The sequence below is a fragment of the Antechinus flavipes genome, chromosome 1 (assembly GCF_016432865.1).
Source record: "Antechinus flavipes isolate AdamAnt ecotype Samford, QLD, Australia chromosome 1, AdamAnt_v2, whole genome shotgun sequence".
In the NCBI taxonomy this organism is placed as follows: domain Eukaryota; kingdom Metazoa; phylum Chordata; class Mammalia; order Dasyuromorphia; family Dasyuridae; genus Antechinus; species Antechinus flavipes.
Window position 1 is genome coordinate 365,754,137 of NC_067398.1, and position 18,914 is coordinate 365,773,050.

Genomic DNA, 18,914 nt, shown 5'->3' on the forward strand with positions numbered 1-18,914 from the left:
TTCTTCCTACCATTATGGAAAGTAGCATATCAATTACTCTTCTCAAAAGTCTTTGAATTTGCAACTTGACCTCAAGTGAGATGCTGGACTAGTCCTCTGGAATGCTTTAAGGTCAGACTGTGAAATACCAAATAATATCTTGGTGCTCATACCTGAAAGAATCTTTTTGTAACCTGAAATGTAGTTTCTATTAAAGAAACTGCTCTGACTGCATGTTGCCGACCCATACAGTGTATCAAAATATTTCATAATACACAGAATGTAATGGGAGTAGTGTTTCTTTTTTGTTATTATATTGTTTTTCTCCTTTTTGATTAAAACAAGTCATAAACTAGTATAGTTTTTCATTTTAAGAAAACAGTATCTTGTCCTAAAAAGCTTTTTAAAAGTTTTTTTCATTATTCTAGACGATCTCTATTTACCAAATGATGATGAGTGGGGAGGAGAAAATAAATATTTATTAAGTACTTTACAATGTACAGATATTATCTTAATTGATTGTCATAGGACTCACTGTGAGATAGGTGCTATTATTATACCCATTTTACAGCTGAGGAAACAGAGACAGTTAGGAAGTAAGTCACCTCCCCTAGGTCACATAGTAAGTATCTGAGGTTGAATTTGAATTTAGGTATTTCTGACTTGCAGCCTAACACAGACTGCCTCACTTCTTCTAAGTTATCTTTAACTAGAAGTCAGTTCCTCATTCATTAAAAGGGGATACAGTGTAATTAAGAGACTAATGCGTTATGAAGGAAATGACTTCAGCCACTAACTTTGTGATCTTAGTCAAGTCATTTAGATTCTCTGTATCTCAATTTACTCTAACAGATAATTTGAGGTACTAGCATGTAATTTATGAACAATAATATAGGTCATGAAGATCAAATGGAATGACATCTAAAAAACTAAGGCATACTTGTATAAATCCACGGAGAGTAAAGTAAACAGAACCAGGAATACAATACATACAATAACAAGATTTAAGAATTCTTATCAATAAAATGACCAAACAGGATTCCAGAGCACAGATGATGAAGCAGGCTTCCCACCTCTTGACACAGAGGTGATAGATTCCAGATGCAGAATAGGAAATACATTGTTTTTGGACATAACCAATGTGAGAATTTGTTTTGCTTGTCTATGTTAGTTGCTTAACTGTATTTGTTACAAGACTTGTGGTTTTCTTCTATTTTTTTTTTATATGGAAGGTAGAAAAGAGAGAAAATAAATGCCTGTTAATTGGACAATGCAAGAATGAAAAATACATAAAATACATGAGAAAATGTCATAAAAAGTATAAAGCAGATGTTAAAAAATGAGGCTGAGAATGAAAATAACAATGGCAAAGCAGCAGGAATAGCAGGCCACCTCTGGTTATGAACAGCAGTGTGGTCTGATCACCAGGGATCACAAAAATGCGTTTGCAGACAAGTGCTTATAGCTCCGAGGGAAAGGAATGGAATCCCCCATCTTGGATGGATTAGTTATGCTTCAAACTATTTGTTCAAACTGAGCTGATATTTGGTATATTCTGGTCTTGGATTTTTTAGGATTCTCAAGAACTTATGTAACAGGCTTTCTCCCACATAAAATACATTAGAAATGTGGTTTTCTAGTCAAATTTTCACCAGTGAACTGAACCAAAAAAAAGTGTCTTCTCTTCTAAATGGAGGATATCCAATGTTCCTCAAAGGGATAGCTGTGGTATAGACAAAGCATTGAATTAAGAATCAATCAGGGTTCAAATACTCATTCTGACACTTGCCAATTCCATTAATTTCTTGAGAGGTAGAGTGAGATGATGAGTAGGGAACAGGACTTAAAGTCAGGAAGACCCGAGTTCAAATTCCATTTCAGATAACTTGTTAGATATTATTCAACATTTCTGTGTCTCAGTTTACTCAAAATGAAAGAGCTGGACTTGATATTTCTAAAATCCTTTCTAACTCATATCATATCTATGATATATTACTGGCTCTCACTTTCTTCATTTTAAATATCTGGGAATAAAAATAATTTTTCAGAAGCATGACAGAAATGGCAGCCAAAATAATAAAACATTTCTATAATGTATTACAGTTTATAAATGTTATTACCTTGGGGATATATTTTTATATGGACCTAAAATTTATATGACTTAAGAAATAAAACCACGGGGAAAGGCTTGATAATAATTAGATGACTAAAGGAATAACCAAGGATTAATATCTACCATTCTATAGTTTTTATGAAGTTTTTATGGATTGGTTTAGAAATGTAAGTCTATGTAAGTTTTTATGAAACCAGCCGATGAGATTCTATGCATATATTAAAAGTATAGCAAACATACTTCCCTCTTTCTTTTCCTTTTAGTTTGGATCTATGAGTTTATATATGTAGGGAAATTGTCAGTAGACAAGAGAAGTATGTAGTATACAGAAAGACTGAATTATATCTGATTTGTGTGTGTGCATATGTGTATATGTGTGACTTAGGGACAAAAAAAAAAGAACCACCACCAACAAATAGACTGCACTCTTTGGGAATATACACTCTTTGCTAGTTGCTGAAAGGTTAGATGATTGAACAATGTTCACAAGGCGTTCTATCACAGGATGGAAATTCTTGACTCAGGCTAATCCTTTTTTGTCTTTCTGTGTGTCTATTTTAGTATTTCTTTTAGCATATATGGAGCTCTTGCTGAAGAATTTTCTTTCTTTCGGGTTTGCATCTACTTTTCTTTCTTTTTTTTCCTTTACAGTTTATTTTTAAATTTGGGATTGAGAGAGAATTTTGGTGAACACAAATTAAACTCAATAATAGTCCCTTGGTTCCCATTTACTAATTCTGCTAAATAGAGGGTTAGAAAAATTTAAGTATTTTCTGATATTTGAGCTCATGATCAGAATATCTCTTTAAGAAAGGAAGGATTATTGCATATTGAGTATGATGTATGGTCAAATGAGATAATGATAAAGTGCTTAGCATAGTGCATGGCACATAATAAATACTACAGAAGTGATGATGATGATGATGATGGTGATGATATAGAAAAGATTCTTATTTACATATGATCAGCATCACATGGCCTCAGACATTTCCTCCCATATGGAGAGCCTGAGATTCTTGAATCTAAACAAAATCCAAGCCTATTAATTTCTGTTTCAATTCTTGAGATACAATTGAAGTCAGCAATTGCCCCCAGAGAGAAAGTCTTTACAAGCTAAAGGAAATTTAGCAAACAGTAACATCCCCTCTTTCCACAAGAAACTGTGTGCAACTGTAATGAATCATTATTGCCAAACCTTTCATGAGGAAAAAAGGCAAATTTAATGCCAAAGTTCCCTAGTGACACAGGTATTTAAAGGTACTTAAAGAGTTGGTCAGCATGGTATTATGTGGAATTATGAAAAACACTAGATGAAAGTGCATCCACACTTGAATAAAGTTCTTAATTTTAATTCCATTACTTAATCATCCTTGTACTCTGTAGGCCATTTACTCCAAATTTTGTTGTCTGGTATCTCCATGGGCAATATAGATCAAAAGCAAGGTCTTTAAAGTTCAAGGTACTCCCAATAGTAATTGTGTAACTGAAATGATCAACTTATAGGTAGATATGCAGGGATTTGGAGAAGGTGTATGTTTGTTCTTGAGGTTTGAAAGTCGTCACATCTAGGAAGAGTGGTCTAAAGGTCAGGAGCTCTGGGTTCTAGACTACATCTTGAAGAATCTCTGTGATCCTACATAAGTCACTTTCATTCTGGCTAGAAAAATCTGAGTAAGTATTTCACCTATGGTGTTTCAGTCCTCATTTTAATTCTTACAGTTCTCTTCCTCATTCCTTAACCAGAGCAGCTAGGCAGGGGGGAGATTTATATATTCATGAATGAATTTATTAAACACTTAATTACGTGTGAACTGCTGTGATTATAAAAGGCAAGTCTCTGCTTTCAAGATGCCTATATTCTAATAGCAAGGGCCCAATATGCCCAGTCTGTATCAGTCACAAGCCAAATGGAAAGGCTCAGCGATCCAACTTAGGCTTCAGCTGGAGAGCAAATGGTAATGTATTTTCTGTAGCATTATTTCTATTTATTAAACTATATCCATTGAATCATTTGACAGTATCTCTGTTCATTTGCATCCTTTGTATTCAACTATAATACATCTATACAGAAGTACATATACAATCCTCTTTTCAATTAGCTGTAAATATCTTTGTCTGAAGGTCCTACTAAGACTTCAAATTCAACATGTTCAAAATTGAACTTTCCATCTTCTCTCCAAAGTATACCCCAACTTCTAAATTCCCTCTTTCCATTGATAGATCTATCATCATGAATCATGCAGTTAAAAGTAGTTCTGGTTGGACCTACCAACTGAGCATCCTTTTATCTACCTTGTACACCTTTTGAGGTTTTAATTTTTGTTCTTGCTGTTATTTTCCCCTATTTCTTTTAGCCCTTTAAGTGGAAATGAACAATTTGGAGATAATTCTGTTTCTGTATAAAGTACATACTCAATCTTGAACTCCTAAAAACTGTCAAAATGTTTGAATTATCTGGGATTCGTTTCATGAGACATTTGGGCTTATTGTCAGATGTTTCTTCTCAATTTGGAGCACAGTGGGCTCTTTCTCAACTAAACATTAAACTTCAATTTTTAATATCTGAGATGATTTGACAAATCTATATATAGTAGGATCATAAATATGAGTTGGAAGAGACCTCAGAGGCCATTCAATTCAATTCCCACTTTTTACACATGAGGAAACTGAGGCTCACAAAGGCTCAAGTTCATAAAGCTAGGATGTTTCTGAGGAAAGCGTTAAAACCAGAATTGATCTAAACACACTGTTCCATCCACTATGTCATTTCAACTCCTTTGGAGGAGAGTTAGGACAGAGAATGAAAAATTCTAACAACTACCAAGTATTTAAAAAAATCATCTTTCATTCTTATCCCTAGAATTTAAAGTCATAATATGATTTGAAATGAGATGTCTTAAAGATAACAAAAAAGAACCTCATGACCCCATCCAACACTGATCACTGGGTAATCAGGAAACAAAAAAGTGCTTTGAATATGTCAGGATGGGCCAAAGGAGTAAATAGTAGAACTAAACAATAGTTTAAAACTTTGATCTCTGTCCAAAGACAATTAAGATCATTCAAATCTCAAACCTTTTTTCCTCAATAATAAATCAGATTTTCTTTTCTCCTTCAGCTACCCACCCAGTTATCTTTCTACTCATTTTGCTTTGTCTGCCCCCAAACAGCCTTAATTTTGCCTCTGCAAAAATACTGTCTTCAGATGACATTAGAAAATCCCATTATATTAACTTGATATACCACACCTTTGATGATAATAGGATTCACTCTGTATGCTACTCAGACAATGATGCACAGAATGGGGGAGGAAGATTGCATGATCACAGGATCATAAATCTAGAGTTAGAAAGTCCCTAAGAGATTACCTATTCCAATCTCATTTTGTGGCTAAAGAAATTGAGGACCAGGGAAGGAAGTTAATGACTTTCCTAGTTATACAAACTTGGGTAAGTCACACCATTTTCTGAGCTTCAATTTCCAAATGTGCCACTTGAGGGGTTCACAGTATCACAGATGTACAGCTGGGAAGAGACTTCAACCAATCCCTTATTTTAGAGATGAGAAAATTGAGGTCCCAGAAGATCAAGTGATTAGAAAGTTAGTAGTCAAAAGTGTTCACCAAATTCAAGGTTCTGTGACTCCATACTTGGAACTTTATCCTTCTGGTTTGACCAGATCTCATCAGATGTCTCAAGCTGTAATATAATGATGAACATTATTCCCAAATGTGTCTGGAACATTATGATTTCTTTGTCTTTACATCAATCTATCAATTAGAATGTTCTTTCTGTCCAAATCATGACTACCTTCAAAGTACAGCTCAATTTTCAAAGTGTTGTGCAAACTCTTTTTTTTTTTTTTTTTTGATGACTACACTTTGTTTTCTCTCATCCTTTGGACTCTATCAATGATAGTCCATATAATTCACATGACATTGACTCTACCATCACTACTTCTATTCCCTTACATCAATATAAAACTTTATAATGGCTAAGTATTTTTCATATCCATTCTCTTCTTTGATCATTACAACAATGGTCTTAGGGAGGTTAAATGGTATGTTCCACTTTATAGATGAGAAAACTTAGGATCAGGTCAATGAAAGGAGAAGTTAAACCCAGGTATTCCAACTCCAAGGGACAATTCTTTTGGCAATTGTAAGAAAAAATATTTTCTATTATTATCTTGAATCTATTATTTACTGTTATTTAATTTCTCCTATATTAAAATCCTACTTCACTATAAACTCTTTGAGGGTAGGGATAAGGTCTTATAAATCTTTATACATCCCACCATGACACATACAGTGCTTTACACTTAATAGGCATTTATTCAAAATTTATGAATCTTATTTGTTTTACCCAAATTTGTATCAAATAAGAATGTTTATACTACATGATGATCAATTGTGATGGATGTGACTCTCTTCAACAAGGAGATGAACCAAATCAGTTCCATTTGTTCAATAATGAAGAGAACCAGCTACACCCAGTGAAAGAACTATGGGAAATGACTGTGAACCACAATGTAGCATTTCCACTTCTGTTTTTGTCTGTTTGCATTTTTGATCTCCTTCTCAGGTTATTTTTACCTTATTTCTAAGTCAGATTTTTCTTGTGCAGCAAAATAACTGTATGGATATGTATACATATATTGTGTTTAACATATACTTTAATATATTTAATATATATTGGTCTACCTGTCATCTAGGGGAGGGGATGGGGGGGAAGGAAGGGAAAAGTTGGAAAAGAAGGTTTTGCAAGGGCCAGTGCTGAAAAATTACCCATGCCTATATCTTGTAAATAAAAAGCTATAATAAAAAAACAAGATGATGTTTATAAAATATTTAGCACAGTGCTGGCAAATAGTAGGTGTTTAGTAAACTTGTTCCATGTCTCTCTTCCCCCAAAATGCCTCCAAGAAATTGATTACTTAAAACTCAAGGAAGGTGGGAAGGGCTACTGCTAGTTTATATATTTTTAGCAGCAGTGATATGCCTATAACTATTTTTAAGCCTTTCAGTTTGGTTTTATTTTACAATTTAAATCATTTTAATTCGATTTTTATTTGTAATCATAAAAGTTATAAGTATTATTCCACAAAAGGAGAAAAATTGTGGCATATAATTTTTTTACTCCTAGATTTAATTTTTTATTAAAGCATAGAGTAGAAGATGCTTTCTCCTTAGTCCAGTTTTCTTCTTCATTTCACCAAAAAAAATATATTATCTGTGATCCTGTAATATTTCAGATGATAATCAGCTGGCTTTTCAGCAAGTGCTTCTGAAGTGTCTCTATATCTTTAACATATATTCAGTGTGATACAAGTAGAAAGTAGAAAGAATAGCATCTTCAAGAACTCAAGAACCTACTACTCCCAAGGGAAAAAAAAATGCCATGACCTTTTCAGACCATTGGATATCATTCTTAAACTCTAAACTGAAGGGCATGTAGATAAATATTGTGTCATCAGTAATGGCATCAAGAGTAGAATCTATTTTATCCCTATCTTCCTCTTTCTTACTTTTCAAATGAATATTTGAGAATATAATAAGAGATAGGAAATAAAAAAAATCTATCAATTTCATAAAATCTCTGTCAAATGGAAAGGACACTGTCTCAAGATCTGCCATTCTTAGATGGGATCCTATAGGTAAAAGTTTAAGAGCAGCTAAGGAATGTATATGTATCTTCAGTCTGTAAGTGCCAATAAATTATCATCAACGATTTTAGTGGGGTCTTTTTTTCATTTTCTGTTTTACACACACGCATGCACGCGTGTGCATGTGCGCACGCGCACACACACACACACACACACACACACATGCACACACCCTAAAGCTCTTTTATCTTATTTGCACATCAAAGGTCTAATCTCAATACATCAGGAAAGTTTCTTACACTACCATGTTGGAATCTGTCTAATGTCATTCTAAAATTTCAGTGTCTTCTAGGGGGAGAGATTGGCTAAGTTTATATTGGGGAGCCTTGGTTCTCCAAACATCAAGGCATTGTTGCCACCTACCTTACATTGTTGATGGGGCTGTGACCCTTGAAATCCACCTGAGCAACTGCAGTTGGCATAAATTATAGTATAGATAGACTTGCTCAACTTTTCAGAATTAATAAAAGTGTTTTCTGGATTTCTAATTATGAATTTGCACATTTATAGCTATGAGGTTAAATAGTTTGTCTTTATGTTCTATTTATTTGGGACCTGAGGCTTGAAGAGAGGCAATAAATTCAAGCACATTCAATTCAATCATACAGATCACATAATTTTAAAATTGGATTGGACTCCCATATCTGATTCTTCCACAAATAGTTTGGCAGTAAATTTTAATTTTCTTAAATCTGTGATGGCCTGTTTGATGTCACTGAGCTAACTTCAAACAAAAACAGACCCTAAACACATCAAAGATATTATTCAATTCATTTTTCAAGAGTTGAAGGAAAAATGAAAGCTGTTATGCTCAGGGAAAAGGCCAACACAGTTGATTAGGGAAAAAGCTCAGTTTTTAGATCAATGCAAAGGGATAGAAGGAGGGATGCAGGTGGACAAAGTCAATGTCAGACCCTGAAGGCAAAATAAATTAACTCACCTCCCAGGCTTCCTTTTGAATTGAGGAATTAAAGGATATAGATGGGGAAAATGTCAAGTATAGCCTATATGGAAACTGCAGATTCTCAGGGAGTATCAAAGAAAAGAGATAATATCACCCCATACTATGACTTACTAACTGGTAAGGAAAGAACAGGTGTTCATGGGTTCAGAAAAACTGATAAATCAAGACATCCATCTGCCTTTAAACAAGAATGACTTCAAACAAATATCATCAGCTGATTTGACACTCTTGAGGGGACTAACTGTCAATTCTCCCCTAGCTGTCTTTCTTAGCCCCTTTTCTTTGGGTTTCTTTATGGTTTTCTCTCAATCAGTAACCATGCTCTGAGCCACTGGGAAAACTGTCAACACCATCAACATTATTAATCTTCAGTGATCATGTCAATGACAGTCACCACTCATATAAGTCCTCCCTTCCTCCCCAACCTTTTTCTATCAAAAATGGATAAATATAATAGAAGAACATTAGGACTTGAGCAGATAAGCTAAGTCTGGAGAAATAAACAAACTAATTATGACAATTTAAAAAAAAGTCTTTAAAATGACACAGCTTTTTATCTGCTGTAGAACTTTTTAGTTTGTTCCAAATAAGAACAATTTTGGCATAGATTCAACAGAATGAATTTATAAGATTTGCTGGAAGGCAAATCTTCAGCTAAATCATGATGGAAACAGTCCCAGTTAAGAAGGATTAGTTCTAAGGGTCTTATATAAAGGTTTCTGTCCACTCAACTGAACCAAAATTTCAGAATGTACTCACCAAGTGGTTTATATTTCAAATTTGATGAGCTTGAACCTCCTGTAACTATTGGACAGAATATACCTAGGTGTATCCAGAGGATAGAACACATGACATTGACTGTTTTAATAATACATTCTAACATTGTGAAAAAAAATCAGTTTTTAACTAGTGTATGTTATAGTGGTGGGTTGGCAAAGGGACCCAGACCTTCTCTAACAAACAAAAGCAAACAAACACAAAAGAAAAATTTGTCAAGATTTATGCGTCTAACAATATATTTGGGATATCTATCACTGGAAATGTCTCATTGGACACATATCATGCATGGTCTCAGAAGAACTGACATATGTCTAAACAGTGATTAAATACGATATCTACAAGCCCCTCAATTTATAGGATATAATTTCTTGGGGAAAGTATAATGACCCAGGACCGAGAACTTTGTACTTTGTGGAAGTACAAACACTGGTGGAAGCAGTGTTTTTTTTTTTTCCTTCCTTGAGAAATAAAAAGATGAATAGAGGAAAACTGGTAGACACAACACCACAGTAATATGGAACTATAATTCACTGGAGACAATAAGAACACACTTTTTTTTTGCATTAAGAGGAAATTTATACAAACTCAGGTTGGACAGCTAGTGGGTCTTCCTGGACTCACAGTGAATTTAACAAACATCGATAAAAGGCTTATTATATAGACAATGTTTTCTGCAAGGTGTTAGAAGAAATGTAAAAATGAGTAAGCTATATAACCACTTTCTTGGAGTTTAAAATCAATCAGAAGAAATCAAACAATAGAATTAAATCAGAATTCTGCTAGGAATCAAAGTGGCAGGACAATTCTTATAAAGCAACCTACCGAATTCTTCTTGCATGATGGACATTTTCTCTGAGGACATCCAATTCTTGACCCAATACATGGAGCTCGGGCAATTCCTTCTGGCTCAACCATACTGAGCTTGTCTTTGACCTTAAATATGAGGTATAACATGATTAGGCTCTGAAATCAACAATTATAAATATTTGCTAACAATGAGCCCCCACTCCCACTTCTATATGGACATATATAGACACGCAAAAATATACCTACTTTTCCCTAGCTGGCAAAATTTATACCGTTGGATTTACCATTCTGATATGTTCATGGACCTTGGTATCAGTTGTGACATTAATGCCCACACACAAAAGGAAAGGACTTTAGGACTTTATCATTTGGTACCAGTCTATCATCTTAAAGATAAGGAAACTGAGTTGCAAAGGGTTAAAGTGATTTACTCAGAGTTATACAGATTGACTAAAGGCTAAGCAAATCTATGCTGCCTGACTTTCAGCCCAACTCCTCAAATCCAACAAATTAAGCTCTGTACATTGTTAGTTCAGAGCTCTTTTTTTTTCAAACCCAGTACTCTAATCAATATTAACTTATGTATTGAAGCTGTTATATATTTATAAGAATTCTCTTTCCTTGAAGCATGTTTTAAGAAAATGTAACAATTTCTTCTTATATAATGGAAAAAGCTTGCCATTTGAAACTTCTGTCTTTATCAGCATATTCTTCATGTAGTTGTGAAACTATCACTCTCTCTATCTAAGATTCTGGACCTTTTAGAAATGCTCAGGGATTTTATTTTCATTTAGGCTATGACCCTCCATTTAGGCTCCACAATCTAAACTGAGCATGAGATAACTATTGGTATAGTCTGGGAACATGACTGGGAGCCCTAGCCTATGGAACACAGACCTTCCCTTTGGGCTTCATGATGATTTGGGATATATGACACACATTTCTTTTGGCATATAGATTTCAATCACCAATTTAAAGACTCTTAGAGCTTGAAAGTACATTACAAGTCACCCAATCTAACTGTCTGCTTCATCCTATAAATCTTTATCAGATTCTGGACAGGTAGTCACCTAATCCCTTCTCAAGCCTCTTCCAATGAGGGGAGCTCTGCACATATGATAAGACCTCATTCCCATTCTGAAAATCTCTGATAATTAAGAAAAAATTTAATGAGCTAATGAAATCCATCTTCCCGTAACTTCTCCCCACTGACACTTTTCTGACAAGGTGATTCAGAAATTCTTGATCCATGCATCCCTCTCCACTTCATATCCTCTACTCTACCCCACATCCTCATATAACCCCCAACAAAAACAAACAAACAAAGAAAAAACCAGGAACATTTTTGTTTCTTGGCACCATTAGATTCGCTTTGCCTATCTATCCATTTTCTAGATGAACCTCACCATCTTTTCTTTGCTTGATTCTATTTCTTTCATTTGAAAGTAAGTTGTCCCAATGCAAGGATTCTCCTGTTGTAAACCAATATCTAATGTTCTCCTTGAAGCTGATAGTGGGCTTCATGCCTACAAGACCTTAATTATTGCTCTTAACTGACCTATTTCTATTGACTGAAATCACAGGCCTACATTTGGAGAAAATTCGTTAAAATTGTAATTATTAAGAAGAAGAATAGGTAGCATTTATATAGCATTTTAAGATCTAGAAAGCACAGGCATATGAGTGCTATTTTTTCCCTCATGTTACAGGTCAGAATTCTGAGGATGAGAAAGATTAAGTGATTTGAGCATCTGAAGCAGGATTTGAATTCAAGATTTCCTGATTCCTAGTCCAATACTCTGTTCACTATGCTGGTTAGCTGCCTAAGAGGCTTCCGTTTTTTTGGGGGGAGGAATGGGGAACACCATACCTATAATTTCAAAACTCTTATGAAGAAACTCCCTCTATCAAAACACATTGGCTTTGCGACTAACAGTTTTAGAGTTAATGGTAGTACTGATTTGATCAGTCACAGAGTCATTATCAGAAGCAGGATTTTAATCCATCTTCCTTACTTTAAAACTGGTTCTCTTGTTTCTACATGATACTATCTCTTATTATTGATCATAGAGATATGTCCACAGTAGTGGCTGGGGGAAGTGGTTTGAATGGGATATAATATTGAGAGGGGTTGGGGGAGGAGGAAGGAGGGGAAATTACTAGAGCTCGGTTTATTTGCAAGGCCAATGCTAACTTATAGTCTTAGAGACAATATTTCACAAAGTGGAGAATAAATACTTCAACCACCCTCGAGGATCCCTTTTTAAAGTTCCATCTCAGAATATTAAAGCCCTTCTTTGAAGCCTGTGTCCCACTGAAGAATTTCATGCTAATGTAAGTTAAACTATCTTTCTCCTTTATATAAATTTTCAAATGGAAGAAGTTTAACCTGACAGCTGGGCCAGCAAAGCTTTACCAATTCAGGATAACACGAAGAAACAAGGTTGGAACAACTATCTATCTGCTACATAGCACGTTATACTGAAGCAAAAGCATTATTATCTGATACCCTTACCTCAATTTTGTATTTCCCATTATTTTGGGGTTTCTCAGGCCTCAGGTCCTAACCTCTGGTGGTCTACAGGGAGATAATTTCCTCCACACATCTATCTGAGAATCTAACATATAATCAGAACAGTTGTCAATAGAAGAAGGAATAGTATCAAAACAAAATAGGCTTTAGTATCTCTTTTCAAGTTGGGGAGAGAGAGGAGGAAAATATATCCTGGCAAATATTATCTATAGTTTATCAGAATTTCTATACACTAAGTGCTGCCACAAGTTGAGCCTTGCCATTAACAATCTGATATTCCCTTCCATCCCTTTCTGCCAGTCTCATCTGGCTCTCTCTAAACAGGACCTGTTTTTTACCCTAGAAACTGTCAGATGAGAACAGGACATACCCAGGTGTGAGGTGTAAATCAGTGTGAATCAAAGTCCTGGCAGACAGCCCAGATCTTAGAGGCAAAGGAACCCAGAATAGGGCTCAGAAGGCAAGCATTGGTGGAAGTAAAATACATCATGGGCCATAAAGCCTGGGCAATTATGGAGATCAAGTGACTTTTCTGCAGCAAGACCACTTCTGCCACAGGACACCCCGCACTGAAAATGGAAGTGGTAAAAAGGAAAGAGGCAAGAGAAATAAACATGTACTAAAACTCTGGGATACATGGGGAGGTGATGAAGAAGGGAAAGAATATGACCATCCCTTTTCTTAAATCATTATTTAGATTCTTCTTTTTGCTGAAGGAGCCACAGATTCAGTTTACATCTAAAGCTGTCAGTTAAAAAGAGGCTACTTCTTAAATGTTCATGATTAGCTCCCTTCATCAATTAGGGAGAGATAAATCACAGCTCTTTCCCAAAGTGGATAGAGCAACACACTCATCAATTTCCATGGCACCAAATATAAACAGCAAATGATGCTCTTGCAAAATTTCCAAGAAAGATTAAATTTTGTGCATTTAATTTCATCTGCCAAGATGTATATGTTGGAGATGGAGGGAGGAGTGAAGTTTCCTTACCCCTGCTTACATCATGTAACATTTCTGAAATGAAACAGTTGCTTGACATTCAACCCAAAGTAGAAAATCTGTATCATCTTCCCCCTTCCCATCTCATCTCTACCCCATTTATCAGTATTTAAGACTTAATGAACTCTTGGCGGGCTCTGACTTCCAAGAGCTAAATGTTCATGATTGCTATTTAATAGTGAGTTGTCCAATTCACACACATGCCAAGAATCCTTGTCAGTCATCAGAAATATATATTTATTGATGACTAGTTAATCTATGGAGAGATTTTCTGAGGGAATGCCATGTTCAATAAGAACCACTAAGCTGTGTACCTTGCCATTTAAAATCACCAGGGGAACTTAAGTAGAATGGAGAATTTAGTCTTAGCAGACTTCTTACTTCCCCCCTCCTTTTCAACCCTCCATTGATAATCTCCCAGTGGCTGTAAATGAACACAGAGACGAGAGAACACTTGCAGCTTTAAACCTTTTGGTGCAAGAGACTCACTGCAAATGAACATTCTGAGTAAACAAAACCCATCAGGCCCCGGCAAGGGTCCGAAGCCTGATTGGGCTAAAAACATCACGATGGAATCTGCAATTGGCAAAGTAATTGGCATTATTACAGCTGATGGGAAATTTCTGTTGCTGCCTGTGTGCTCCCCTTTTGAAATAATACTCAGCCATTTAATTTGTTCAGTTCTCATCGGGCTGATTGCTCTTTTCTTTTGGAGTTTATCAGGAATGAAATGGATTATCTCTGTGGACTAAGATTTTTTTATCCTTTTTTTTTTTTAACTCTCTCCTTCCTCCCCCCATCAGAGTTTCAAGATAACAGCAGGTATCTATTGGTCCTCATGCTGTAATAATTGTGGACGGTTAGTATTCAGATGTCACTCAAAGCTCTATGTTTCTCAGCTTCAGCTGGAGAAAAAGGATTCATGTTTCTCTTTATAACTGAGAGATGAGTGATATTCAAATCTATAATGGTGCTGATACTTTGGCAAAGGCTAGTCAAACTGGTATGGAGCAAGAATAAGCTCCATTTTGATGCTATAACATATTAGGTTTTGGGTGTATGTAACTACATATCGGTAAGGAGAGAACAGACAAGATTAATCCTGGAACAAAAACATCCTTATAATTTATTTCATTGCATTTGATCAACCAATATTTATTCAGTGACAACATTTGCCCCCAAAACTATCTGGAAATTTTTGGTCCTATAACAGTAGCCATTTGAAGGATTCTTATTCCTATCCCATTTTAGGATTCTTATTCCTATCTAAATTATGAAAATTACTACATTTATGTTTATGAAATTCAGAAAGGATCTGAGCTCAGGCTAAGTATTATTTCTCATTCTTCTTCTAACAGCTTTTCTTATCCACATGGTAGTTATCCTCTACCAGTTGGAATTAGAATTCATGAGAACTTGCACTATTTTTTAACTGTGGATATCAGTTTGACTTTTAAGGCCTAGCAAACCTGGACCCAGAAGATCCTCAACCTCACCCCTTGTATCACTTTCAAAGAGCTGGCAATGGGAATGAACAGGAGTCATTAGTTTATGGATGTGAAGAAGGTAATTTATAAAATCTGAGAAAAAAGAAAGAAAAACTCTTAAGGTAGGCTCCCTAACTCAGAAGGGCTTCAATAATTTCACAATACTAATCTCTTTTTCTATTGTTTTTCCTAACTGATAAATCACTGGACTTGTGTTTTGTCCATATGAATATTCAAACTACTCCCCTTTGAATAGAAGTTTCATTTCTTGAATTTGTATCTCAACACCTAGCATGCTGCCTAGGATATACATGTGTTGTGTTTTTATAAATGCACATCGATAGATTCATGACCAAATGAAAAGGAAGAAGTCAAAAAATCCCTGAGTTCTTACCTTAGAGGCAAGGAATTTCTTTTAAGTATAAGAGAATGATAGACTGGGAATTCAGTAATTAAATTTATATCCTTAGGTATTTAACACTAAGAAATGGAAAGTTAGGCATCAAAGCATTACTCTAGGAATGCTTTTCATAATGACAATAAAAATGCTGACAATAACTAGCAATTGAAGATTCACAAAGTGCTTTACATCTATTATCTCATTTAATCTGCACAAGAACCAGTGCTATTATTATCTTCATTTGATGAATGAGGAATCTGAGGTTAAGAAGTTAATTGACTTGCCTAAAATTCATGCCACTAATAAGAATCTGAGATAGAATTAGAACTCAGGTTTTCATAAAACTAAGTTTAGCAGTTCATCCATTGAGTGACCTAGCTTTCTTTAAAGGTTTCTCAAAAACAAATAAAAATTACACAATTAGGCATATACAATTAAACTATCTGGTGTTTTCCCAGAAGATAGATGATCATATTTGCAAACAATTTGTATTTGTTTCAATAAACCAACTACCCATGGAGCAAATTCTTTGGACTCAATTTTTTTTTGGGGGGGGGCAGATATAAGAGGAATATATAACATGAGACTTGTTATCAAGGACTCTGAAAACTCAAGAAGGGAAAGATACACACACACACACACACACACACACACAAACACACACACAAATAACTATGACATAAGGGTGAGTGAAATAAATTCAAAGAAGCCTTTTAATCAGAAAAGATCAGAATGGTAAAAAGTTTGAGAATGGAAACATGACTTTCATCTAGTGGGAGAGGGGTAAGACAGTAGGTAAAGGTAAATTAAGCATGGAAAGAAGAATTTACCAAGTTGAAAATTGAAAGTGTCACCTTCGGAACACATTAATTTAGTTTAAGGCCTGAATGACTGATCCCAGTTTCTGGATGATATGTGTGAAATAGTTAAGATAATAGATAACAGAACCAGTATCCCCCCAAATGTCAATGACTATATTTTAATAAGGGATATAGACTGAAACTTAGATTTCAATGATATAGGGAATTCCCAGATAAAAAAATTTCTCTCGCCTAAAGAACACTGGCATATTCTCAGCAATTTATAGTCTTAAAAAGTTGCCTAGGGCACTTGGAAGTTATGACTTGCCCAGGGTGACACAGGAAGTCAGAGGTAAGATTTGAATCCAGATTTTACTGGCTCTGAGTTCTCTATCCACTATGCCATGTTGTTTCTCATCTAGAAAATCTAGGAAAATGATATTTAAGAAGAAAAAAATCAAGTTCTATGATTGAGTCTTGAAAAAAATAAACTATAGAAGTATACTATAAGAGACAAGGCTAGATAAGCTTAAAGCAAAAAAAAAAAGGATTTTGGGGGGCTGAAAACTAAGAAGGAGTTAATAATGTGATGGGGAACATTAACAGAAGAAAATTTGTAGAAGGAAGAAGCTAATTATTTCATTGTATTCTGCTCTGGGCAGATACTATCTAAGCACTGTACTCAATTTAGGACAACTATGTCACTGACAAATTAAGACATATCTGGAAGCAAGTCCTCAGGTACCAGAGATTATATAGGAATATTAGCTGAAGAAACTGAGGATACATAGGCTGGGAGGAAAAATTCTGCTAGGAACATTATAGCTATAAGTGCTTGCGGAAGAGACATCCATTTTGTTTCTGCTTTGCCCCAGAGATCAGAACTAGAAACAATGGTTGACTGAGACAGATTTTGACTTGACACAAGAAAAAAGTTTTCTACAGTTAAGGCTGTCCAAAAGTGTACTGGGCTGCCTTTGGGGGTAGTGGTTTCCATCTCACTGAGCATATTCAAGAAAAAGATGAATGACCAGTTTCTATACAAGTTGTAGAGAAGATATCTATAAATAGGTAGAGAGTGAATTAAAGTCTCTGAAACCTCTTCCAACTCTGAGTTTATTTCCTTCCTTTCTACCACTATTGTGTCTTTTGCCTTATATAACAGTGTGTTGCTTGGTGATTCAGATAGCACTGAATTATATTACATTTGTAAATAAGGAGGTGTGATTTAAAATAATAATTGTAATAACTATTTGGAGATTAACCTGGTGAATTAGATATATTTTACATCAAAACATGAGGCAACCATTAAGTACCAAAACTGATTTTTTTTTTGACCAGCCAATCAAATGCTTTGAAAGGCAATTTCTAAAGAGTAACTTCAAACTAGTTTTGAGCACCACTGACTCTTATAATAAATTGTTTAGAGGTAGCAACATTCAGTTGTTGGCATGAATTTTGAGACATTTTTCAAAGTATCAGTCCCATAACCTCATAACTACCCTTTATACGTGAATTAAGTGTCAAGATGTTAAATAAAGAAGGAAAAAAAAAAATTTTAAACAAGATAAACCAAAATAGCACCAGAATTCACCCAAATCTTTCTCTTCTTAAAGCTTATCAAAACATAATTTCACCTTCTCCAGTACTTTAAAGCATTATTAAACATCCTGGAATTAATACTATATGGAAGATGTGACCATTTTGAGCTTCCCTTCAGTTCCCTTACTAATGGTATAGTAGAAAGATTCCTGGATTAGAAGTCAGATGACAGGAGTTTGAATCCCAATTTTCTCACTAACAACTTGTTTGATTTTTGGCAATTCACTTAAATATTTGGGATTTCTGTTTACTCATCTATAAAACAAGGATGAGATAGCCTTGAAGTACATTTCTTATTCTAAATCTAAGATCCCATGACTCTAAGTTATAACACTAACAAAGTATAATGGGAGAAAGAAAAGAATTATTATAATTCTTTTGGGAAGTGCAATGATTTAGCCAAACTGTCTTGAGAAGTTAACTAGAAGTCTGTGCTCTGCTATGACTTCACTGGGCCTTGTTTAATTTTTATTATATGACTGGTTATGAGTAATGGCAGGTGTTATTTTTTCCAAGGTAAGTCTGGGCTGTGGAAGGCTGTGGGACCTTTAAAAGTTTGATATCTGGGTAAAAATAAGTATATTAAAAAGTTATTCTGATCCCACATAGCCTTGGCATCTTCTGTACTGTACTACAAGCTTTTGTACATTTTTTTTTAAGTTTGTGGGAGGTATAAGGGAAAAACTACATAGAAGGGTTAATCTACACAAACACAGACACACACACACACATACACACACATAAACACACACACACATGCACGCACTCATGTACCCACACAAATT

At 35.0% G+C, this 18,914-nt stretch overlaps 1 protein-coding gene across 1 annotated transcript in view; it reads right to left on the reverse strand.

The window, feature by feature from the left end:
* SETBP1 (SET binding protein 1) overlaps positions 1-18,914 on the reverse strand; it is a 478,472-nt gene that overhangs the window by 211,006 nt on the left and 248,552 nt on the right. The window contains exon 4 of the mRNA XM_051969680.1: positions 10,323-10,433. Within this exon, the coding sequence (XP_051825640.1) occupies positions 10,323-10,433 (111 nt within the window). The remainder of the gene's footprint in view (positions 1-10,322; positions 10,434-18,914) is intronic.